Source organism: Pelodiscus sinensis, chromosome 12 (assembly GCF_052426305.1).
Source record: "Pelodiscus sinensis isolate ZL-2025 chromosome 12, ASM5242630v1, whole genome shotgun sequence".
Classification (NCBI taxonomy): Eukaryota; Metazoa; Chordata; order Testudines; family Trionychidae; genus Pelodiscus; species Pelodiscus sinensis.
Window position 1 is genome coordinate 31,535,642 of NC_143063.1, and position 26,099 is coordinate 31,561,740.

General features: G+C 48.4%; 1 protein-coding gene across 3 annotated transcripts in view; it reads right to left on the reverse strand.

Annotated features, from left to right (window-relative positions):
- LOC102456807 (fatty acyl-CoA hydrolase precursor, medium chain-like) overlaps positions 1–23,271 on the reverse strand; it is a 36,067-nt gene extending 12,796 nt beyond the window's left edge. Inside the window, exons 1-2 of one of the 3 annotated variants that reach the window (XM_075940073.2) lie at positions 23,253–23,271; positions 812–931 (exon numbers count right to left, since the gene is read on the reverse strand). In XM_075940073.2, coding sequence (XP_075796188.2) covers positions 812–887 — 76 coding nt within the window. In that variant the 5' untranslated portion in view covers positions 888–931; positions 23,253–23,271. Of the gene's footprint in view, positions 1–811; positions 932–1,634; positions 1,660–3,662; positions 3,831–23,252 lie in introns of those variants that run through there. The other 2 variants (XM_014577223.4, XM_014577222.3) reach the window with 2 other exon arrangements.
- Between the last annotated feature and the right edge of the window lie 2,828 nt (positions 23,272–26,099).

Genomic DNA, 26,099 nt, shown 5'->3' on the forward strand with positions numbered 1-26,099 from the left:
CTGCTCTGAAATACAGTAATGAATGAATGGCAAGTTTTTTGTTTTGTTTTGTTGGCACTCCCCTCTACTGCTTTCAGATATCAGAAGCAATGAGGTGCTGAAAAGCACTGCAAAAGTAACCATGGAGTATGTAGGCAAGGATCACTAGATTTTATTGTCAGAGCTGATGTAAGAAAGTGAAACTCTACACAAAAGCTTATGCTCCAACACTTCAGCTAGTCTATAAGGTGCCACAGGACTCCTCGCCGCTTTTGCAGATTCAGACTAACACGGCTACCCCTCTGATACTGGAACTTAGTGGATAAACCTTTGAACTGAAGTTACACAGATAAGAATTAGACCCAAGAACACTGCTATAGAATCAAACAGCTAAATAAAAGCTCAAGTAATTTGATCGCTGACCCTGCAGAGTTAACCATATAATAAGCAGCCTTCACGTGTGCTCCTTGATTGAGTTTGATAGACAACTTAACATTTCTGCTTTCAGATCATGCAGGTTTCTCTTCAAATATTTGATCTAATAAAATTAGCTTTTAGAAAGACTTTTGTGACAAATGACCAAGAAATTTACAGACTCAGTCACCCATTATCTCTGTAAAAGTTAAATAGATCAATTCCTGAGGATAATACACCTTTGTCTCCCATGCAAATTAGATCTTGAAAAGTGTCTGCCAAATTCATTCGAGGAAAAATTAAACTAAAATAGGATTTTGGTTAGGCTCCCAGCAACACAGAATCAAACAAACTGATAGATGGAATTCCTGAATCCCACTCAATGTTTGCCTTTAAAGTAAGACATTTCTTTCATTACCTTCAACTAGGATTGCGATCACCCATGCTGCACAAAGCAGGGACCAAAACAGGGAACTCCTACCAGGAAATGACATTTTCTTCTGTGCACTTGAACAGGGTGTTGTCTTCTTCGTTTTAACTGTTGAAAAAACAAGCCCCAGGGGCCCAATTATTAGCTCTCAATTACAGTCTCTTTCAAACACATGGTAGAAATGGGTTGAAATTTGTTTTTAAATCCCAGTTTAAACTATATCCCTGACTTGAAAATAAGCCAGTAGTTTCTGGGGGAAGTCAGTGTGGTATCTGCCACAGAGACGCACCTGGGAGTAATGATCACCCCCTTTGTCCCTCCCCCATTTCCAGGCACACCAACGTCAGTCATTCTGAGTTCCTCTTTGCAATGGCTTTCTGAAATGCAGGCAGGAGGGCAGTGGTAGCAGTTGTAAAAACTATCTGCAAGGAAAAGCTGATAGGACTCATGACAAAATTAGGTTGTTGCATTGAGAGTATATTTCTACAAACCTGCATTTATTCCCACAAAGGGGACATTATTCAATATAACAGTCACAATACATATATGTGAGAAGAGTGCATATCTAACTGGACACTCCTCTCAGACTCAGAGTAAGCGAGAGGGGGGCAACCACTTGGGGGAACTCTCGGAGGCTCCTGCACATAGACAAAGGGTCAACTTCTCCTCTTCCTTTCCCCTTGCAAGGGAAGAAGATCTGTCTGAAAAGAAGGCCAGTCTCTCAGACAGCCCTAACACATTCAGTTCAAATGGTTTGGTCTCCCAAATTCAATAAACCTTCTTCTTCTCTTCCTGGGGTGTATTGCCTTACTGTCAGTCGAGGTGACTTTGGGAGCTGTGTCTTGCTGCTGTCTCATCAGCTGGACTACCTGTGTTACCAGCAGTCTTTGCATGTAGCAGCATTCTTCCTGTTCACTGACTTTGGTAAATTCCCCCTTTCAAACTGTCTCCACCAGGCTAACAAGCCTAGCAGGTATATCTCGTTAGCATGGAACAGGCCCAGGCAAGTTTGTTAGCCTCTTCCAGCTCCCTCCACCCAGGTTTCTCCCTTCCCTCTCCCACCCTCTCTCTTCCCTTCTCCCACCTCCTTTTCCCAGTCTCCCCAGAGGTTAATCCCCCCCACGCCCAGTTTTGTTAAAAAAAGAGAGTTTCTATTTTTGAACACACGTGTCCTTTATTTTTTACATCAGGAAGGGGGGCTAGGGAAGGGTAAGTGGAAGGAGGTGAGGGAGGAATGGGGTATGAGCCCCCAATGGGGAGGACTGGGGTGGCTCTGCGGGCTCCTCAGGGTGGAAGCTCTCCTGCAGGGTCTCCTGGATCCTGACAACCCCCTGATTGGCCCCCCCAGATGGCAGCCTGCGGCAAGTGCAGCCAGGCTGATGGCCGAGTGCTGTGATGTGCCGATTGTGGGCACTCAGGGCACTCCAAGACAGGACTGCTTTGCTGCCCCTCATCGAGGTAGACAAGCAAGCGGGCAACCCTGAGAACTGTCTGTCTGGGGTGGGGGTCAGGTCCCTTTAAGCACAGCCCTCTGCTAGCCTGAGGCAGCAGCTCCACACTCTAAGTCCTAACCTGATGCCCTGCCGGCACTTGTTCCGGCCAGCCTTAACTTCGGTTCAGGGTCTACTCAATGTGGACATGCTAGTTCGAATTAGCAAAATGCTAATTCCAATTAGTTTTTAGGTCTAGATGCACTAGTTCGAATTAGCTTAGTTCGAATTAACTAATTCGAATTAAGTTAGTTCGAATTAGTGCTGTAGTGTAGACATACCCTAAGTGATGTTGGACCAGCTATGGCCTGTCCTGACAGCTGAGCAACACTGCTATAACCTCCCCAATTATCAGAGAGCTCTTCATTCCCTGGTACTGATAATGGAATTTCACCACTGTGCACCTGTCACCCAAATTCCAGTTCTGCCTAAACTGAGGTTACCAGAAGGGCTTCCTGTGCCCTCCAAGTTTGAGAAGGTTCATGTGGTAAAGCTTGGCTTCCTTCCTCATCCTACGTAGTCTTATCTCATAGACCACACGTTCTACCTGCTTGACCATCATGAACAGAGCTTGAACAAGCCATTAATTTAGACTTGGCTGAGAGCAATAGTTGAAGAACATTGTCACCTGCTGAAAAGACCATCGTCATACCTGCCTATTGTAATTTTGCTCCTGGAGTGTTGGGTTTTCCTCAGATTCTGCCTGGTGAACAACCTATGTTTCTGAACTGCTCACTTAACTGTATGATTGCTTTTAAGCCCCCTCCCTCCCAAATATTGTTTTTCCCATCCTTTTTGTAACAGATTCGAGATACCCCACAGTTGGTGACCTTACAGCAATTGAAATGGGGAGATTCCTGAAGGACCTCCTTTATGGGAAATAAGAGGGGTAGTGTCACCCCCAAAAAAGAATTTTGGGGGCAGCCCTACAATAATCTGCCTATCACCTCTTTAACCTGTCCTTCCCCAGATACGAGTTTCCAGGGAAGTTAAAGAAACTCTAAAGGACATGGATAAAATGACTGACATAGCACCATTTTCTTCTAAATAACATAGCTTTTATCATGTAAATAATATCTTCCATAATATAATCTAAAAATAAAAATCAGACACAAGTCCCTTACTGCAAATTAAAGGGCAATCAAACTGCAGTCTCACACAGTTTAATGATACTGAGTGGATGCACTCTGTAATGGCCAATTACAGTTGCAGTTCTGAAATGTACTCTAAATTTTACCTGGGTAACTTGTGATTAACAACACAGTTTTTTGCATCTGCATTAACACACACACACATTAATAATAAGCACTACCCTACACTTATATTATAATTAAAACTAATGGACTTACATTGTCCACCGACTTGAATTGCTACTGCAGCGCTGATGGTTTTCCAGATTATTCTGCTCTGTTCTGCTCTTTAAAGTCAGTTCTCTGCTTGATTTTGTTGTCTGTTTTTCCAGTAGCCACTCTCCTTTCTCCTCTCCTCTTCTCTGTCAACTGTTCTAACCCTCAGCCTTTTATATTGTGCTGTCAGCTATCAGATCTTTACTTCACATGCTTATCGCTAATTGTAAACCACAGAGTTTTGCCGCACCTGTTTGGCTTTGTGCCAATTCTATGATACAACCCCCTCCCCCCCACCCGCTCCCGTTTTTTTCCCCAGCTGAACTTTTGACTTTTTGGCCTACTTTCCACAGAGAAGTACCATGAGACCTGCTGCTTTCAGTGGCGAAATGACATTTACCAATTCGAAATGGAAGCTAGGGTCACAGAAGGAAGTCCAGGGAATTTCTCCAGGATCTCTGAAGTAGCTAGTCCCATTATCTGGGTTTGTCGATGACAAAGCGCTTCAACATCCCCTTCAGGCTCTTATTTAAACCAGTCTACTAGTCCCTCACTCTGGAGGTGGTGCACTGAGGTCTTCAATGTTCAGAAGGGAACATAATTCCTATATCAGTTGGGAAGAGAAGTTAGTCCTGTGGTCTGTTAATACATCACGGGGAAACCTTATGTATGAGAAGGGCATCAAGTGCTCTGGATCACTAGCTGTTGCTTTTGAGGAACACAGAGGTATAGCCTCTGGATACTTGCTTGCCAGCAGGTCAGTATAAGAAGAGATGCAGAGTCAAAGCAAGAGCAATTCTTTGCTGGAGCTGGAAGAGAGCTGATGGTGCTCTGGACTCCACTGGGACAAGGCCTTAAGGCAGGGCTGAGCAATAATTTTTGATGGGGAGCCACTCCAAGAATTTGGAAAGTGGTTGAGGGCTGCACTCTTCCATGATATTGATGGAGGAGGTGCGGGGTCTGGGATACAGGTTGGGTGTAGAAGGGAGCTTGGGATAAGGAATGGAGTTTGGGTGAAGGAGGCAGTTGTGACCTGGGGCACTGGACTGAGGTGCAGGGGGTTGGATTGTGACCTAGGGCAGGGAATTGGGATACAGCAGGGGGTGCAGGGATTTGGGTTGTGAGCTAGGGCAGGAGAGGACTCTGATCTGGGGCAGGGAATTGAGGTGCCAGATCTGGGAGGGGATATGGGTGCAGGAGGGGGGAAGAGGATTTGGTATGTGGAGTGAGGGGCAGGGGTGCCAGAGGCAGGGTCTGGCCAGGAGACTTACCAGCCAGCAGCTTGTTCCAGAATCAGCTTCCCTGCCTGCCAGTGCTCCCTCTATGCTGCATGGCAGCCCAGCTTCACAGATGATTAAGGAAATCATCTGTAAAAACTTGGAAAGTAGCAAGGTGATAGGGAACAGCCAGCATGGATTTGTAAATCATGTCAAACCAATCTGATAGCTTTCTTTAATAGGATAACGAGTCTTGTGGATAAGGGAGAAGCGGTGGATGTGGTATACCTAGACTTTAGTAAGGCGTTTGATATGGTCTTGCATGATATTCTTACCAATAAACTAGGTAAATACAACTTAGATGGGGCTTCTATAAGGTGGGTGCATAACTGGCTGGATAACCATATTCAAAGGCTACGTCTAGACTGCCATGATTTTCCGCAAATGCTTTAGCGGAAAAGTTTTTCCGTTAAAAGCATTCGTGGAAAAGAGCATCTAGATTGGCATGAACACTTTTGCGCAAAAGCACTTTTTGTGGAAAGGCGTCCGTGCCAATCTAGATGCGGTTTTGCGCAAGAAAGCCCCGATAGCCATTTTTGCCATCAGGGCTTTTTTGCGCAAAACACTTTTTAGCTGTCTACACTGGCCCTCTTGTGCAAATACAATTGCGCAAGAGGGCTTTTTCCCGAACGGGACCAGCAGAGTATTTGCGCAAGAACACTGACAATTTTACATTAGATCGTCAGTGTTCTTGCGCAAATTCAAGCGGCCAGTGTAGACAGCTGGCAAGTTTTTCCGCATGCTTTTGCGGAAAAACTTGCCAGTCTAGACACAGCCAGAGAGTAGTTATTAATGGTTCACAATCCGGTTGGAAAGGCACAACAAGTGGGGTTACGCAGGGGTCTGTTTTGGGACCGGCTCTGTTCAATATCTTCATCAACGATTTAGATATTGGTATAGAAAGTACTCTTATTAAGTTTGCAGATGATACCAAGCTGGGAAGCGTTGCGACTGATCTGGAGGATAGGGTCATAATTCAAAATGACCTGGACAAATTGGAGAAATGGTCTGAGATAAATAGGATGAAGTTTAATAAAGACAAATGCAAAGTGCTCCACTTAGGAAGGAACAATCAGTTTCACACATACAGAATGGGAAGCGATGGTCTGGGAAGGAGTACGGAAGAAAGGGATCTAGGAGTTATAGTGGACCACAGGTTAAATATGAGTCAGCAGTGTGATGCTGTTGCAAAGAAAGCAAACATGATTCTGGGATGTATTAACAGGTGTGTTGTGAGCAAGACACAAGAAGTCATTCTTCCGCTCTACTCTGGGGTAAAATTGGAGAGGGTCCAGAGAAGAGCAACGAGAATGATTAAAGGTCTAGAGAACATGACCTATGAGGGAAGGCTGAAGGAACTGGGTTTGTTTAGTTTAGAAAAGAGAAGATTGAGGGGGGACATGATAGCAGTTTTCAGCTATCTAAAAGGGTGTCATAAAGAAGAGGGAGAAAACTTGTTTATCTTGGCCTCTGAGGATAGAACAAGAAGCAATGGGCTTAAACTGCAGCAAGAGAGGTTTAGGTTGGACATTAGGAAAAAGTTCCTAACTGTCAGGGTGGTCAAACAATGGAATAAATTGCCCAGGGAGGTTGTGGAATCCCCATCTCTGGAGATATTTAAGAGTAGGTTAGATAAATGTCTATAAGGGATGGTGTGACGGGGTGAAGCAACCCCGTCACCCGCAGACACCCGGTACCACGGACACCGGCGGAGAGCCGGCGGGGGTAGCCCCAGCTGTGCTGCTGTGCGCGGGAGATGGGGCAATGACGCGTCATCAGGACGCACCCGGGGAGCCCAGTGAGATCACCGGCGCGACGGGAAAAGGCAGGGCAGGGAACCCGGAAATGGGAGAAGGAGCGTTGGCTGGCGCGGAGCACATAAGGGTGCCCGAGGCAGAGACAGGGGAGGAGGGTGATCGGGAGGCAGGGGAAGTAATCGGGGCACGAGGGAGTGCGGAGGCAAGGAAGGAGGGTCCGGTGGGAGAGGGCTAGCCGCCCGACCCACGACGAAGACTGTGGGCTGAAGGTAAGAGCCCCACAGCGGGGTGGTATTGGCCCAGGGAGGGGTCACGAAGCCCGAGAGCAAGTGTGTTTAGGGGTAACCCCCCCGCTTGCTACCATTGGGAGCTGTGCTCCCGGTGTTAGGGCCCTGGGCCGGGGTCCGGAGTGAGGGTGGGTCCGGACCCTCACCCCGCCCTTGGGAGGGCGATAATCGTGTGGTTGACGTCACGAGCAGAGTTCCAGAAAGTACCTTGTGACAGATGGTCTAGACAGTATTTGGTCCTGCCATGGGGGCAGAGGACTGGACTCGATGACCTCTCAAGGTCCCTTTCAGTCCTAGTATTCTATGATTCTATGATTTTGATTCTATGATTCTATGATTAATCAGTCCCACCCATTCAGTCAGCTCCATGCACTGAGCCCTGAGTCTTTTACTGGGCGGAGCTGATTAATCACCTGTGAAGCTGGGCTGCTGCACAGATTAGATTAGAGGAAACACTGCTGCCTGCCTTGTCCCTGTACAGGCTGCAGCCATGTGCTCTGGAGCCCCTTCTGCTTCATGGCTGCCTGTTATTGAAACAGGAAACTCCCATTGGCCAGTTTCTGGGCAGAAACTAGCCAAGGGGATTGTGCTGGGGGTAGGAACAGCTCCCAAAGCTTTCCCTCCTCCCCTCTGGACTCACAGTTTTAAAGAAAAACTGCCCCGCAGACGTGTTTCTAAGCGGCGTGCAGGTGGGGCGAGGCAAGCGGGAACCTCCCTGCTGCTCCACGCAATGTCTGCAGGCTGGATCCGATGGCTTGGTGGGATGGATCCAGCACGCGGGCTGTATTTTGCCCAACCCTGCCCTAAGGTAAGGGTGAAGAAGGTGCTGAGGCCATGGGGAAGTGGCCTGGGGAATTACAGCAACAACATAGTTATTTAAAGACAGCTGCTACCTACCGGGCCCCTGAGCTGGGATCCGGCGTACAAGGTGGGTCTGGATCACCCCCGTTCCCTCATTAGTCACTATGGGTATGTCTACACTGCCACCCTAGTTCGAACCAGGGTGGCTAATGTAGGCATTCAAACTTGCAAATGAAGCCCGGGATATTTAAATCCTGGGCTTCATTTGCAAGTTCGAATGCCTACATTAGCCACCCTGGTTCGAACTAGGGGGCTAGTATAGACAGACCCTATGTGGGGGGGAAGTGGCCTAGACAGTGAGGCACCTCAGAGCAGGAACTGAACTATAGTGACCCAGCTCGACAGCTGAGGCTAGAAAGGCTCTGAGAGAGCGAGGATGCTGCCTCCAGGGAAGGAGCCAGGGGGCACAGAAAGAGACATTACTAAGAAAGGCCCTATTTGACTTGTGCCCCAAAAGCATTTCACTTTGTTATTTCTACTACAGGTTGAACCTCTCTCGTCCAGGACTCCCTGGTCCAGTAACATCCATGGTCTGGCACCACAGATGTTGCTAGACCAGAGAGTTCCAGACACAGAAGTTGAGAGCAGCTGGGAGCGGAGGCAGTCTGGCTGTAGGCAACCTGCAGGGGCAGTGACCTGGGGATAGAGAGCTGCAGTGTACATGGGGATGGGGTTGGGAACTCCAGGAGCAGCTGCTGCTGTGTGGGTGGGGTCAGGGGCAAGGAACCCCAGGAATGCAGGAGTTGGGGAACCCTGGGAGCAACTTCCATCCTGCATATGCGGAGCAGAGCCCCGCAGGTTGGCTGGTGAGGGTCAGGCCTCTGGATTCTCCTGGGGTAGCAGCCACGAGGAGAGCCCTAGGAGATCTCAGATGCCTGACCTCCCCGGTCCGGCAAATTCCCTTGTTCTGAGAGTGCCGGACCAGGGACGTTCAACCCGTACAGACTGTATGTGACTCGGCCTGAGGGCTAAGTCACTGGAGAGCCACCACAAACAGTGTGATAGAGCGCTGGCACAAGCACTTGGCCAGGGGGCACTCGTGAGGGGTGAGTGCACCCCATTACATGGGGACTAGTTGCTCATATGTACAGCTTCATGTAGGGTCTCTCCTCTGTTCTAGCATGAAATCCCCATCCTGTAAAAGGACTCTGAGGTCCTGATGATCTTCTTTCTTCTGGTGAGGATCTGCGGTGATGTTGCTTAAGACATCCCTTCCCTTGGATCATTGACTTCCCCAACCCCTGCCAAGCTCTGTTGCAACTTGGCCCATGTTCTCATTTACAGCCTAGGCATGGGTATTTTTGACATGACCCTCCCTCCCCTCCCCCCCAAAAAAAGAAGGGATGAGTCTAGGCCTATGATCATGAGGTAGACCAATTTCTCTCCTAAGGCTATGGTTATTACTGCAGCATGGACTCCTACCATAAGTGGCATCTGCTGGCTGGAATAGGCCTTGACATTGCACTGGATACACTGAAGGTGGATTGTGTTCTTGGCAGCGACATAACTTCTGACCACTGTCTGGCTATAGCTTTCCTCGGACTATCACCAGTGCCATCAACTGCAGGAGAGGAGTGTTTCTGTGCCCACGTTTCCACGATCCAGCCTAGGGCATACCCATGCTCTTTTAGTGGGCACTCCCTCAATATGTAGCATCCGCCTATAAAAACAGCACATTAATGGGCATGTTAATCTCTCTTAGTTTCAGGGAAGCTCCCCTGCAGGATATTGGCCAGACCTTCATCTGTGAGCCCCGCTTCAATTGTCTGGGGTGTCAGGATTAGCGCTCATTTTGGAGTTCTTTGTAGGAGCTCTAGTAATTTCAAGTAACTGTGCAATGAACCTATTGAGTCATTTTGGGGTTATCTTCCCTCCATTCTGGTTGATCGGGAGGGAAAGGCTCTCCAGTGGCGGGCCCTCTTATTCAACACCCAGCGAGTAGAGCATTCCATAATCTATAATGCCGGTTGAGGGAGCAATAGCCACAGTAGACAGAGGGTGTGATGGAACAACAATAAGGCAGTTAGCTTTTGACCCTGTACTGGACTGCATCCTTAGGGCTGATTAAGGAACTGTTGGGTTGAATTTGTTACAACTATTAGCAGTAATTGTGCCTCTTAATTAATGATCTGGATGATGGGATGGAGTGCCCCCTCAGCAAATTCACAGATGACACTAAGTTGTGGGGAGAGGGAGATATACTGGACGATAGGAATAGGGTTCAGAGGGACCTAGACAAATTGGAGGAGCGGACCAAAAGAAATCTGAGGAGGTTCAACAAAGACAAGTTTAGAGTCCTGCACTTAAGACAGAAGAATCCCGTGTACTGCTGTAAGCAGGGGACCGAAGGCTAAGCAGCAATTCTGCAGAAAAGGACCTGGTGATTACAGTGGACGAGAAGCTGACTATGAGTCAACAGTGTGCCCTCATTGTTCAGAAGACTAATGGCACATTGGGCTGCATTAGTAGTAGCACTGCCATAGATCAAAGGAAGTGATTATTCCTGCCTATTTGGCACTGGTGAGGCCATACCAGGAGTATTACATACAGTTTTAGGCCTCCCACTACAGAAAGGATGTGGACAAATTGGAGGGTCCAGCAGAGGGCAATGAAAATGATTAGGGAGTTGGGAAACATGACTTATGAGGAGGTCTGAGGGAACTGGGCTTATTTAGCCTGCAGAAGAGAAGAGTGAGGCAGGATTTGCTACCAGTCTTCATCTACGAGAAAGGAGGTTCCAAAGAGGATGGAGCCAGGCTATTCTCATTGGTGGCAGATGACAGAACAAAGAGCAGTGGTTTCAAGTTGCCAGGGGAGTGATCAAAGTTTGATATTTTTTCCACAAGGTTTTTAAGGACAAGTTTGACAAAACCCTGGCTGGGATGATTTAGTTGGAGTTGGATTAGATGACCTCCTGAGGTCTCTTCCAACACTAATATTCTATGAATACAAGTGCTTGGAGCACCTGGAGTGCTTGTGATAGAGAACATGTCACCACACATGCAGAGGAGACTGGAGTGTTGTGGGAAAGTGGAGCTGGCTATAAAGGGCTCTACCATATTCACAGTCCATTTTGGTAAATTTCATGGTCATGAGATTTTAAAAATTATTAATTTCATTATTTCAGCTATTTAAATATGAAATTTCATGGTGTAACTGTAATGGTCCTAACCCAAAAAGGAGTTGTGGGGGTTACAAAGTTATTAGAGATGGAGTTGCAGTACTGCTACTCTTACTTCTGTGCTTTTGGTGGTCATGGTGGAGCTGCCTTAATCAGAGACAGCAGCTAGAGGGAGGTGGCTGCTAGGCAGGAGCTTAGCTGGGAAACCACAGCTGTCACTAGCACAGAAGTACAGATGTCATGGTATGCTATTGCTATGCTTACATCTCACTTTTGATTGAACAGCTGGGCCCTTAGTCAGCAGCCAATGTTCTCCAACCACCCAGCTCTGAAGGCAGAAATAAGGGTGGCAATACTGCCATCTTCCCCTAAAAATAACAGCCCCGCTACCCTCTTTTGGGTCAGGACCCCCGATGTAATAAATGCTGGACTCCTTTGTGAAATCCTTATAGGGTAGGATAAAAGCATACTAAAGACCAGATTTCACAACCTGACAGCCATTTTTCATGGCCATGAATTTGGCAAGCCCTAGTTATTCATTATTGTGGCATGGCTTGGTTTATTTTTACCATTGTGCATACGTGTAAGAAGTCAGTGCAGGAATTTCACAGCATGCCTTTATATCATTGCTTTTGCCCCTGAGAGAGAAAATGTAGCTAGGGAACTGTGTGTCAAATGCTAGGCTGACAGAAAGGCTTGAGATTCTAGTCCCATCCAACACACATTACAGCGGAGATAAGGGTGCAGATGTATAGCGGTGATTTGCAGGTAACATAGCCTTCCTGTGAGCTAACTATGGAGTCATGAAGCTCCACTCCACCTAAAAGCTGCATTTGGGGCAGGGTGAACAAGAAAACAAAAATTAAGCAGGCAGAGGGCAGGAATCCCTACCCATTGATGGGCAACTTAGACTAGTGAGGGGGATGATGAATGGCCCTCCATCTCAAAGGGCTGCAAGGCTGTCATAACCAAGATGGTCTCCTCTGATGGGGTAGTTTTACTAACAGTGCTTGCGTACCTAGAATTTCTGGGGAGGGCTGACTGAATTGTAGCAGTGCTTTAATTGTAAGCAGAGGGAGTGCCCGGCTCTCGCAGTCAATGTGCACCCTTGCTTTATGAGTGTGTCACTTTAGTAATACCAGTGGGAAAAAAACGACGTGGCTGGAAACCAATTGAATCTGGCAACCCTGTGTGTGAGCAAGGGTAAACAAAATACCTCACAGGCCACACCTAGAATCCCACTGGGCCACATACAGCCCATGGGCTGCAGGTTGCCACCACTGCTGTGGTCTCTTGTGGGGAAAAAGGAGGGATGGCCAGGATGTGGGCCAGAGGCAGCCAATGGTGGGGCTGCAGCAACCAGCTGGCCGAAAGCAAGCTGACCATGTGGGCCCAGTAAGCTGCACTGCATCTGAGAATCAGCCGGAGCACAAAAGGAAGAAAGCCATGACCCGTGACTGACAGAACGAGTGGAGCAGCTGTATGGTGCCCTTTCTTTCTCCTGTGCTTGGATGGCACAGGGCTTTAGGCTGCTTTGGTGGCTAGTGAGAGGTCAGTGTTACCGGAATTCCTGTGGCTGAGAAGCTGACCTGGAGACAAGACTCAGTGGGCAGCCAACAAGACCCAGCAAAAAAGGCTGGGCCAGCATCAGGTCTGCAACAGTGGACGCCAAATATAGTAAAGATCCATACTCTGAGCTCACACTGTTGAGAGCCTGGGGCTAGGGAGGTTTGATCTTGGAATCCATGTGTGGTTGAATGTTCCTGATGTAACTGTTTGTACGGACAATGGCATTAGTGTGATTCATAGTGAACCAGTCTCTCCAGAAGGTAGCAGAAGGGTTCTCCACTCCTGCGCAAAAGGTTGGAGTCTGGAACCCACTGCTCTCCTGGGAACGCCCCCCCCCTTTAATGACTTATCAAAAACACCATGTTGGAAAGCCAGGAAGTGACAAATTAAAGTTGCCTAGCAGGACTCTCATGAGAAAAAAAGGAAAAAAACCTTTACACATTAGAGAACACGGAAACACAGAGTTAAGGCTGAATTCTAGCAGAATCATTACATGGATTTTGTCAGAATATTTTAAAAAACGGTAGTGTTTGGCATCTGTTCTAGGTTATTTGTAGAAGTGAGAGTCTATTGATAGAACGTTTTCAATTCGCTTTACATGATCAACATTTTTGTATGTATGGATATGTCTACACTAGCCCCCTAGTTCGAACTAGGCAGTCAAACGTTAACTCGAACTAACTCCTTGGAATGAGGTGTAACAGTTAACTCGAACTAAGAATTTAGTTCGAGTTAACATTTGACTGCTGCGTGTAGCCGCAGGCAGTTAGTTCGGACTTAGGATATTTAAAAATGGCGCCCGGGCGGGAAGATGCAAATAAAGCCCGGGATATTTAAATCCCGGGCTTCATTTGCAACTTTGAATGCCTACATTAGCCTCCCTAGTTCGAACTAGGGGGCAAGTGTAGACATACCCTATGACACTGAGGGTACGTCTACACTACAACGTTAATTCGAACTAACTTAGTTCGAATTAGTTAATTCAAACTAAGCTAATTCGAACTAACGCGTCTAGAACTAAAAACTAGTTCGAATTAGCGTTTTGCTAATTCGAACTAGCAAGTCCACATTGAGTGGACCCTGAACAGGGCTTAAGGATGGCCGGAAGCAGTGCCGGCAGGGCATCAGAGGAGGACTTAGAGCGTGGAGATGCTGTCTCAGGCTAGCCGAGGGCTGCGCTTAAAGGGTCCCGACCCCCACCCCGGACAGATAGTTCTAAGGGGTGCCCCGCTTGCAAAGCAGTCCTGGCTTGGATTGCCCGGACTACCCACACTGGGCACATCACAGCACTCGGCCATCAGCCCGGCTGCACTTGCCGCAGGCTGCCATCTGGGGAGAGGGGGCAATCGGGGGGCTGCAGGAAAGCTTCCACCCCCAGAAGCCCGCAGAGCCAGCCCAGTCCTCCCCATCGTAGACAACACAGCTTTGACTGAAAAAGAACTACAAGGAAGGCTCCTCCGTGTCTTCTATAAGGTTACATGTAGAAGAAGCTTCTGTCTGGATGATGAATTAAGTCAGATCAGAGGGCAATTTTTCACCTTTCTGGTATTTCTTTGTGGGCTGAGTATCAGCACGTCTAAAGAAGCCTTGGGTCACACCCAAGGAATGTCAGGACTCAGACCAAGTGCCGTGCATTCCAAAATAAAAGGGGAAGTAGACAAGAAAATAGGGAGAGAAAAGGAAAGGATCTGAATTCACTCTGTGTGACTGTGTACTATAGCGTGAATGCTGGCTTTCTCGAAAATTCTATAAAATCAGGGAAGAGAGAAAGAAGCCAGAGTAGGTGACAATCAGGTTCTTCTCATTATTTTCCTCAAATCTGTCCACAGTAGTTTTAAGCATTTCCTTTTTCCTACATGGAACCTTCAATTACTGCCTGTAGGTTGTATTAAAACATTCTCATGTCTGGGATTAAATTAACAATTTTTGGAGGCCCCTGTGAGCCTTAGGGTAATGAAATTTTGACAAAATAATTGGAAAAAATCAACTTTTGGAAAATCAAAGAAGTCCAAGCAAGAGCAGATATGAATTTTGTAGTCAACTGGTGCCTGAGTTTCACAATTCTTCAATTGTTCGTCTGCTCCATAACACATTCTGTTAACAAGCAATTTACTATGTGAAAGAAAGTATTCACCTTCCCGTCTTACACCGCTAACGAGGATCTCAGTTATTACAGCTGAACTGGTTGTCTCACACTCATAAATCCTTCAATTTTCTGCAAATTATTTTGAGATATGAGCTCTGTCAGCCTTGGTGAAAGAGTTTTCAAGATTGCAAAGGTTCTATAGAACAGCTCTTTGTAAAACTCATAAACTCATCTCCTTCACCAACAAGAAGCTGGCCAATATGAGGCATTATCCCACTCTCCTTTTCTCTCTAATATCTAAGACCTGCACAGTTACAACAATATTGCAAATGTTCAGTCAGTGACAGATCTGGGAGCAGAACCCAAGAGTCAATCAGTCTATCTGTCAGCTTTTGGTTTTCTATAGTTTCTGTCACTAAGAACTAAGCAGTACTGATTTCCTGTGTCTTCTGCGAAGGTAAATATTACCCAGCTGTAATGTGGTTCCTGGCCCTTTATATGACCTGATGCCTTTCTTGTTAGTAATATAGATGAATAGTGCCTATACAAAATAGGCTGCAAAGGGAGCCCCCACAACCCATCATGTATAATGGATAAGTGCTCTTTACAGTCCCAAACAACATCTGGACTGGGGGTTGCAATGAACTGATGGTGCAAATGGTAGAATTTAAGGCCAGGACCATTAGCTGGTATAAACCAGTAGCTATTCTGACTACGATACAGTTGTGCTGATTTACACCAGTGGGGTGAGCTGAGTCTGGAAGCTCAACTATTTGAGCATCAATGTTTCCAACATGTTATGAATATTAAGTAAAACATAAAACAGAAGGTCTTACCCAAAGAATCCAAGGAGACCTATTCTGTACTGAATTATTACCAACACCACCACATTCTCATTAGCTGATAATGCTGACCCACCAAACCTGGAAGCTCCACCAAATATGAAATTCACTCAATGAATCCACACCATCACCTTGGAAAGAGCAGGAAGAGAGAAACTTCTACATACAGGAAACCCTAGCCATTTGTGGTGGATGCATTTCTGCCACCACTGCAAATGGCAAAATTTGCCGATACTGAACCATAACTCCGGGCCCCCGTGATGAGTTCCCCATAGCTCCTAAACTCACCGTGGCTCCCAACAGCTGCAAGGAACTCACCATGGCTGATGGCATCTGAAGTGAACTCTGTGTGGCTCCCGAAATCACCATGGGTTTGTCTACACTACCCCGCTAGTTCGAACTAGCGGGGTAATGTAGGCATAATGCACTTGCAAATGAAGCCCGGGATTTGAATTTCCCGGGCTTCATTTGCATAAGCCGGGTGCCGCCATTTTTAAATCACGGCTGGTTCGAACCCCGTGCCGCTCGGCTACACGCGGCACGAACTAGGTAGTTCGGACTAGGCTTCCTAGTTCGAACTACCGTTACTCCTCATGGAAGCCTACCATGCAGCAGCATCGGTGCAGACACCCTGGTCTAATACAGCATTGCAAGTGGCCTCCAGAGATGTCCCACAATGCCTGTTTTCACCACTCTGGTCATCTGTTTCAACTCTACTGCCCTGCCTACTGACGACTCCCCCAACTGTCAGCCAACATAAGAACATAAGAACATAAGAACGTCTGTACTGAGTCAGACCAAAGGTCCTTCTAGCCTAGTATCCTGTCTGCCGACAGTGGCCAGCACCAGGTGCCCCAGAGAGGGTGGACCGAAGACAATGATCAAGCGATTTGTCTCCTGCCATCTCTCTTCAGCCTCTGACAAACAGAGGCCAGGGACACCATTTTATCCCCTGGCTAATAGCCTTTTAATTTTATCCCCACTCTTTGAATTCCTTAAGGATTGTGAAAGTCATGTGTGACATACAGTAGTCTCAGCACATCTTTCCAGGTGACCATGGCTGCTCAATGCACCAGGTGCTATCCCACCATCAAAGCTAAGGTGTTGATTTTCATCAGCATTTGCGAAGAGGAAACTGCCCAGTCCTTGCTGTGCTCCAGCTATAAGAATTAAGATACCTACACACAGATAGCAAAATGCAGGACAATGTAGCACTGCATTTTGCTTCAGCTACCCCAGACTAACACGGCTACATTTCTATCACTATTCTACACACAGATATGCTTCATGATGGAAAGCGGCCACGATTAGAACACACTGCAGTGCAGGGTCAAAGTAAAGTAGCTGAGGAACACTCACCCAGGATCAGCTGGCATGTCTCCAGAACCCCGGCCTCCATGGCTTTGAAATGCATGGGGTTCTGGAGAAATGTCCACTGGGGACTCTTGTGCATTTCAAAGCAGGTATCCACATGCAGCCCCAAGTCAGTGGAAGTTCTTGCTGGCACCGGGCTGTACATGGAGTTCCGCATTCCTCCTTTGAAATTCCTCCCTTTCAAAGGAGAAATGCGGAAGTGCCCGTCAGCTAGTTGACTAGTCGATGGTAATTCCATCGACTAGTCACTTAACTGCATTTTAACATCCTTAGCGCAAACCACTACATACCTAGTCAGAGTAGCAGAACAGGGTCTATGAAACTCTCATGGAGATCCTGCAACAGTGGATTGCTCAGTATCTTTGGCAGAGCTGCTTTATTTCTTGCACCATTAAGGATAATGTTCCTAGCCACTTTGCCATCACTTGTGTGTGTGTGTGTGTGGGGGGGGGAACCATCATGGCACACAGACAAGCCATATAACGGCCATGGCAGTAGCTGTGGTGTGGTAGAAGACCCTTCCTCAATTCCCTGTTCACCCTCTGCAATGAGATATCTTCCATCATGAACACGCCTGTGGGAAACATGGAGACAGTAATGATTTTAGTGCCTCCCGTGAAGCACTGCTCCTGCAGTTACTCATCCTTTTTGGGGTGTTATGGTTCATATGTGCTTGCCTAGGTCCAGCCAGTTGGTGAAAGGTATGTGAACAGAGCTTGTGTTTTAAAACACTGATTGTGTGCTGTAAATGATAGTGCTTCTGTAAAACTCTGCATTTTGACTTCTGAGACTTTCTTGGGAGCCCAGCCTCCTTCTTTGTTATTGCTGGCTGAATGGCTGCACAAGATTAGAAAGTGGCCACAAGAAATTGGGAGAATTTTTCATGTGATGTTATGTTGCACTCTATGGCAAAAATACAAGAATGGAAGGAGTGGTTGGACAGCGAGAAGAGGTACTGAAAGGAGAAAAATGGTGTTCCAGAACAAACATTTTGGAGTATCAAGTGGATGTGTTCCAGGCATGCACAGGACTGCAAACTAAGCAGCTCCATGCCCATCTTCCCCTGCAGCTGCTGTTACAAAATTCATTCCCATACCCTCCCTCCCCAGACACTGCCAACACATCCTGGCTCCAGTCAGTACCCACTGCCCCGTCACCCTCCAGCCCTGCAGACTCCCAGACTCCCACTGCATTCAACGCCCGTTACTCTGTAGAGTAGCTCTTCTGAAGTGCAATACCCACTGCACTCTGTTCCAAAGAACAAGGTTGCATGTGATGCCTGGCCATACACAAATCTTCAACGGTCGCAGGACTCCACTTCCTCCTGTGACCCTCCCTTTCCTCATCCCTTTTCTCATCCCCCCACAGACCTGAAGTGTTTTTTGCTGTCTTTCCCCTCTGGTGGTGGTTGTTTAATAAAAACGTTTTTGTATTAGTCCGGTCACTTCCTGGCATTACAAGCATTGAACTCCTGAGCATAGGAACAAACATTAGTGCGTTTCAGCTTCAAATTGCTTCATCAAGGCATCCCTAATCCTCATAGCCCTGCACTGAATCCCTCTAATAGCCCTGGTCTTTGGCTGTTCAAATTCAGTTGTAATTTACTGAGTTTCAGTGGTTCAGCCCTGAGTAAAGCTTCCACACTTTCCTTCACAAATATTATGGGCCATACAGCACGTGGCTATAACCATAGGAATATTGTCATTGGCCAGATCCAGCTTCCCATATAGGCAACACCAGCAGGCCTTTAAATGCTCAAAAACACACTCTACTGCATTCTGCATGTGCTCAGCCTATTGTTGAACTGCTCCTTCATGCTGTCAAGATGCCCCATGTAAGTCTTCAAAAGCCACAGCATTAAGGGATAGGCAGGGTCTTCTAGGATCTGAATAGGCATTTTGACCTCCCCTATGGTGATCTGATTTGGAAAGAAAATCCCTGATTGCAGCTTCCTGAACAAGCTAGTTCTGATAGATGTGTGCGTCATGCACCTTTCAAGACCAACCTGTGTTTATGTCTGTGAATCACCACGGGTGTTTCACAAGTGCCTGGAGAACTATGGAGAAATACCCTTTCTGATTAATATACTCAGTAGCTAGGTCAGGTCCCAGAATCAGAATGTGTGTGTCAGCCACTGCCCCTCCACATTTAGGGTATGTCTACACTACCACCCTAGTTCCACGAGGTGTACCGGTAGTTCGAATTAGAAAGCCTAATACGAACTACCTACTCCGTGCCGCGTGTAGCCGCGGGCACGGAGTCCGAACTACCGGGGCTTTAAAAATGGCAGCGCCCGGCAAGATGCAAATGAAGCCCGGGATATTTAAATCCCGGGCTTCATTTGCAACTTCGGTTGCCTACATTAACCACCCTAGTTCGAACTAGGGTGGTAGTGTAGACATACCCTTAGGGAAGCCCATTTGTGTAAAGCCATCTACAAAATCATGCACATTGCCCAGCATCACCATCTTTCACAGTAGGATGCAATTTCATGGCCCTGTGCACTTCCATCAACATGAGTTCAACCGTTGACTTTCCTGCTCCAAACTGATTGGTTACCGATCAGTAGCAGTCTGGAGCAGCCAGCTTCCACAGTGCAATTGCCACACACTTCTCTTATGACAGGGCAGCTCTCATTCTCGTATCAGTGTGCCTCCGGGGCGGGGCGAGCTCACCACTCTGTTCCATGAACGGGAGTTTCCTCATCTGAAAGATCTGCAGCCCTTGCTTGTCATCCCTCAGGTGCATGACAATGTGATCCCACCACCTAGTGTGTGTTTCCCAAGCCTGAAAGTCCGTGTTACACTGTGATCAGCACCTCCATGAATGACAAGCCAGGCAGAGGCACGGTGAGGGTGTTATGCACCTGGGGGCAAAGGAAAAATTTGTCCCGTTCCCCCCCTGCCATGTGGCACGGCTACGAACCTGGTGCACAGCTGAGGGGAACTTGTACTGCATCTTCCCCCACCCCCTACAGTCTGGGGCCAGGCTCCCGCATGCACTAACCCGCCAGTGCAGATGGAGGAGAGTAGGGCTTGGAGCAGAGGCAGGGAGGAGGCTCCAGTTGCCGGTGGCAGGCAGAGTAGGAGCACTTGAGCTAAAGGATGACGGGGGGAGCAGAATGGGATTAAATTGGCGTCTCCTTAGCATGGTGCCCAGGGGCAACTGCCCCCGCTGCCCCCCTCCCCCCCCGCAGATCGATCATCTTATAGAATCATAGAATACTAGGACTGGAAGGGACCTCGAGAGGTCATCGAGTTCAGTCCCCTGCCCTCATGGCATGTGCAAGATTTGTGAGAGCCGTCCCATGAATCTGCAGTTAGTGTCTGTGGCACCTGCTTCTGGGTGGTGTCTCAATGCTGCCACATTCACCTCCAAAGAGAGGGCTTCCCAAAGCAGGCCCTTGCTGCTGACCCCCAAGGCATCTACAGGTCCAGTCTCCTTTCAGTGGGCCCACTTGCGAGGGCTCATTGATCTTGGATCTGGCTTCCATCCCCTCTCCAAACTTTGCAACTGCCCAGAGGTGCTCATCTTCCACCTTATAGATTCCCACCTCATTCACCCCACAGGGACAGTCTCTGCCTCACTTGTCCTAGGGACTATTCTACCAAGACTTAATACAAAGTTTCCATATAAAAGGACTCAATACAAAGCTAAAAACTTCAATGAGAGAATGATTAATACAGAGACGTGTCTACATCTGCTGCAGGGACACACCTCTGCCAGCCTCCACCCCTCTCCCTCAGAGTCTATAGCCCCATTGCAAAGTGGGGAAGGGGAAAGAAAGAGGCTGAGGCCCATCCAACGGGACTGAAGCAGTCATGAGCAAGTCATGTCCGGGAGCCATTCTCCTGTCCATTGCTGGTGCTGTGTTGCTTCAGGCACGCTGAAATGTAGTCACCTCTAGGGTGGGCTAGACAGCTGTTTAACACCTGCACAAAGTTTCAGGCAATGCGGGCTGCCTTCCTGCAGAGCCCCCATCAAAACCACTGTGCCCTCCTGGCTTAGGAAAAGACTAAACAAGAGGATTGGAAATTAACCTGCCCAGTCTCACATCCCCTAGGCAGGGAATGAGCCATCTACATTAGGCCCCAGCTGGAGTATTGTGTCCAGTTCTGGGCGCCATATTTCAGGAAACGTGGAGAAACTGGAGAAAGTCCAGAGAAGATCAACACAAATGATGAAAGGTCTAGAGAACATGAGCTATGAGGCAAGGCTGAAGGAATTGGCCTTGTTTACCTTGGAAAAGAGAAGACCGAAAAGGGACATGAGAGCAGCTTTCAAGTATCTAAAAGAGTATCATAAGGAGGAGGAAGAAAAATTGTTCTCCTTGGCCTCTGAAGTTAGGATGAGAAGCAATGGGCTTAAATTGCAGCAAGGGATGTTTAGATTGGACATTAGGAAAAACTTCCTGCCTGTCAGGGTGGTTAAACACTGGAAGAAATTGCCTAGGGAGATTGCGGAATCTCCATCAGTGGAGATATTTAAGACCAGATTAGACAGACACCTGCCAGGGATGAACTAGGGCAACTCAACTTCGGAAGCCCCAGCGGCCACACTGATACCTACAGAACATGCTGAGGGCCTCAACTTAAGTGTGGTTCCATATGCAAGCAAATATATGCCAATAGCTTCTCTCACACTGACAGGCATGAATACAAAGATTAAGACAAGACTACATAACACACAGACCCCATTTAAGTCAGCTCTGCTGATAGTAATAAAACGCAACATTTACCTGATTTCTTCCCACCGTGACAGCACTTTTCATGAGCAATGACAGTCCAAGAATTTAACTACTAAAACACAGATCGACAGAAGATCATTACACTGACTACTTTTTTGTTTTGGCTCCCACTCGCCAGCTACATGTTGATCCCCACATAAACCCAAACTGCACCGCGGGGTGAAAACAAACTGCCTGTGGGCAGCATGCGGCCTACAGGCCATGTGTTGAGTAGCCCTGGGTGCTTGGTCCTGCTGTGAGGGCAGGGGACTGGACTTGATGACCTCTTGAGGTCCCTTCCAGCTCTAGTGTTCTATGATTCTATACTCACTGCATGGGGTTAGATGGGGGCTGGTGCCCCCTAGAAGGGACAGATCCCCAGAGTCCATCCATACCTCCGTGAGCCAGCCTGTGCCCCTGCCCTGGGACTGAACTGGAGCCAGTGCCCCCTAGAAAGTCCCTGTAGCCTCCTGAGCACCAATGAGATTTTGGTGCTAGGGCCCTCCCTCAAGTGGATCCCTTGAACTAGGGGTCAGGCCAGGCCCTGTTTTCTCCCACACTTTGGGGCCCTAGGGGCCAGGCCCTGTGGTGCCTCTAGGCCGGTGTTGCGGCACGAGGGGAATGAATCGACTAGGTCTGAAGCATTCCTCCCACAGGCCTCAGCAAGCCTGGGGGTGGGGCTGAGCAGATGGGAGAAGCGGGGGCAGGAGGTGGCTGCCGGGTATCCGTCTCTGCCCTTTGCTGCCGTTAGCTGGGGCGCACCGTGGGCTGGCGGGCAGCTCCCAGGATTGTCTCCTTTGAGTAGGGTTGGCTTGATCGCAGCACGAGCTAAACAGGGTGTGCTTGCTGAAGCCCCCCCACCCTGCGATTGTTGTTCCCCACATTAATCAGGTTGCAGCGAGCCGGGTTATGCTGGTCTGTGCTGCACTCACATCTTTGCTACCGAGGTAGACAGCCCCTGGACCACTGGAAACTGAGCTTCTAGTCCAGCCTGGTGTGTGACCTCAGGCATGTCACAGCCCCCATTGTGCCTCAGTTTCCCCATCTGTAAAATGGGAACAATGTTGGCCTCCTTGGGAAAGCCCTCTGAGTGTTACCAATGGACAGAGCAAGGGCTGGCAAGGACAAATCTTGCCTTGGTCACGCAGGCTTGGTACCATTCCAGTGGGCGGATGGTGCCATCAGTTGCTTGATAGTGCTTTGTGTTCGAATGCAATCAAATGAGGTAGTCCAGTGACAGATGGGTGAGTGGCTGAAAGTCAGTGGGTAGGGAACCGGGTGCCAGATGGCAGCTCACTGGCAAATTCAGCATACGGGGAAGGGGGCTCCCCACACCTCTGCTCCCAGCACTTGCGGGTAGAGTTCACAAATGACAGAGCTCTTCTCACTTTCCCCCCCCAACCAAATCCCCCTCCTTCAGAGACAAAGCAACCCCAGAGTCCCCCCCAACCAAATCCCCCTCCTTCAGAGACAAAGCAACCCCAGAGCCCCCCCAACCAAATCCCCCTCCTTCAGAGACTGGCAAACTCAGAACCCCCCAGCCCCCAACCACATCTCCTTCCTTCAGAGACAAGCAACCCCAGAACCCTCCACTAAATCTCCTTCCTTCAGAGCTAAGCAACCCAGCGCCCCCCCCCCCACCAAATCCCCCTCCCACAGAGCCAGAGGAACCGGTCAGGCAAGTTAATCTTACTTTCAAAAGAGGCTGCTCCTGCCAGCTGCCTCTGCTCAGTGCGTCCGGGCCGCAGCCCATGGCCCAGCTGCCGGCTCACTGATCTAGCGTCAGGTGGGCCTGTGCAGCGTGCGCCTCGCTCTCACCCCGGCCTAGCACCCGGGGGTAATTGCCCACCCTGCCCCCTCTTCGCTACGCCTCTGCAAGCCAGGGCTACTCAACTTTGGAAGCCCCAGGGGCCACAATGATATCCACATCACATTCTGAGGGCTGCAACTTAAGTGTGGTTGCATATATATACATGCAAATATTTATGCAAATATATGCAAACAAGTTCTTTCACACTGACAGGCATGAATACAAAGATTAAGGCAAGACTACACAACACACAGACCCCATTTAAGTCAGTTCTGCTGATATTAATAAAATGCAATATTTACCTGATTTCTACCCATATGACAGCACTTTTAATGAGCAATGACAGTTCAGCAATTTAACGACTAAAACACATATCAACAGAAGACCATTAGATTGACTACTTTTTTGTTTTGTCTTCACAATTTTAACAAATCAAACAAAAACTGCCATACAATATTTACTGAAATATAAGTACAATCAGTGTGAAGTTAAAGGCACCGAGCGGAGAAGTGGCATGGCTAGAAAAGGAACCCAGGAATCCCGCTTCCCAGAATCCCTTCCTTTCCCCTGCCCGCCCCACCAAGCACCAGCTCCCACAGTCCTCACAGAGCAGAGACCGGAACCCCCAAATCTAGCCAACAGACCCATCGCCCACTTACAGGAAAGGAAAGAAGTCAGAAGATTTAACGCCCAGTTCCCTGCTGTAACTCAGTGCCCCACCCCTCCACCAGAGCCAGGTACTCCCTAGGCCCCCCTGCTTTAATCCAATGCACCCACCCCTCCCCCAGAGCCAGGCACCCTCCAGCCTTCCCACTGCAACCCAATGCCCTTCCCCTCCACTAGAACTAGGTATCCCCCCAATTCCCTGCTCCAACCCAATGCCCCACCCCTTCCCTTCCCCAGAGCCAGGCACCCCCATCTCCCTGGTCCAGCCCAATGCCCTTTCCCTACTGCAGAGCCGGAGACATAAATCTAGTGGGGTGGAGGGTAATGCCCTGGGTCTCACCGGAACCACGTGCTTTTCCCTCCAGGCGCTGGGTCCCATGCACAGAGTTGCCATGAATGGTCCCGGCACATGGCTCCAAATGTTCCATTGAAGGCACATGCCACCGCCCCCTGCCTGATCCCCTTTGCTGGGCAGAAAATCCCAGACATTTTTTGCCTTTTAAAAAACCCGTCCGGACGGCCATTTGACATGTAAAAACAACAACATGTCCGGGAAAAACCGAACCTATGGTAACACTACCCAAGTCCCAGCGCAGACCTTTCTCACCCTGGCCTCACGGCCTGGCTCCGCCACCACCTCACGCTCTTGCTGCCCAGCTCTGCCACTGCCTTGCCACATGCCTTGCTGCCAGGGCTGGCCTTACCATGACGCGAACTGAGGTGGCTGCCTCAGGTGCCAGACGTGGGGGGGGGTGCCACTAGGACCCAGAGTGTAGAAAGTTGTGTCTGCTGCTGGTGCATATGTATTCTCTCTGCTCTAGATGCACAGAGATGGTGGCGTGCTGTGCTGGAGGAAGGAGGGCACAAGAGACATAACAAGCAGGCAGGAGGAAAGGTGAGGGGGAATAACAGAAAGCAGCAGGAGCTGAAGTGAGAGAGAGGAAGAGGAGCCTCTTATGTACCTCTCTAGCACTCCCAGGAGCCTGGACTGATTAACACCAGCTTCTCAGGGAGCTTCCTGTTTCCTGCTGCTTCCCTGAACTCACTTGAGGAGAATAGGCATGTGGTCCACGGGCTGCATGTTAAGTAGCCCTGACACAAGCAATTGCATGTCACAGATATTGCATGTGGCAAGATCAATGTCAGACCTCTCTGGCCTTTGCAGTTTAAGAAATAACTGCATTGCCACTCGTGACATTAGTGAGAGTGAGCAGTACATTGGCCAGCGGTATAGGATCCATTACTTCACAACAACAAAGCAGAGTGTGCAGTAAACAAACCATTGAATGGTGCTGTCAGATGTGGACAGAAGCACAAGGACTGCTGGGATGGGAAGCAATCCATTTGGGGTATTGGACCAGATCCAGAATGCCCCAGGACCCCCTCAACCTTCCCACAGCACTTAGCAGCAGAAGAGGGAGAGATGTTCTGTGGGGTAGCTGCCCAGAGTGTACCACACTGAATGACAATGCAGTACTGCAAGTGTGAACACACTACTGCGTAAGCAGCTGACAGTGTGAACACACAACTGCGTTCTGTAAGCGGTGATGTAAATTTTCTGCACATAATCTTACCAGTGTAGGCATACCAACAGAAACCTAAGTCATTTTTTAATACTTTACGCCAGATCACCAGAAGTAATATTCGTTTTCTTATGCAAAGTTCAGAGACAATCAGGAATACACCAAGCCCTGGAGCTGCAACGATGTTCTAATAGCACCAACATTTGTACAACAGATTTGCTTAAAGATAAGTTGGCCTTCTTGTCTGACTAGGCAAGCAAGTAAACATTCAGGTAGAAACGATCTTTGGAAATTCTCAAGGCATGGTGTTTTTCTTTCCTATTTTTGTCATTTCTTTTCTGTATGGCCTGTGGGCATGTACACAAACAAGAAGAAAATATAAACGATAGATAGCATAACTGTAGCAGTAACAATACTTTAGCTGAGGGGGGGCAGTATCCTCTTGGGCTGAAATTCCATAGACCAGGAGTAGACAATAATTTTTGATGGGGAGGAGGGGCACTCCAAGAATTTGTAAGTGGTCAAGGACCATACTCTTCCA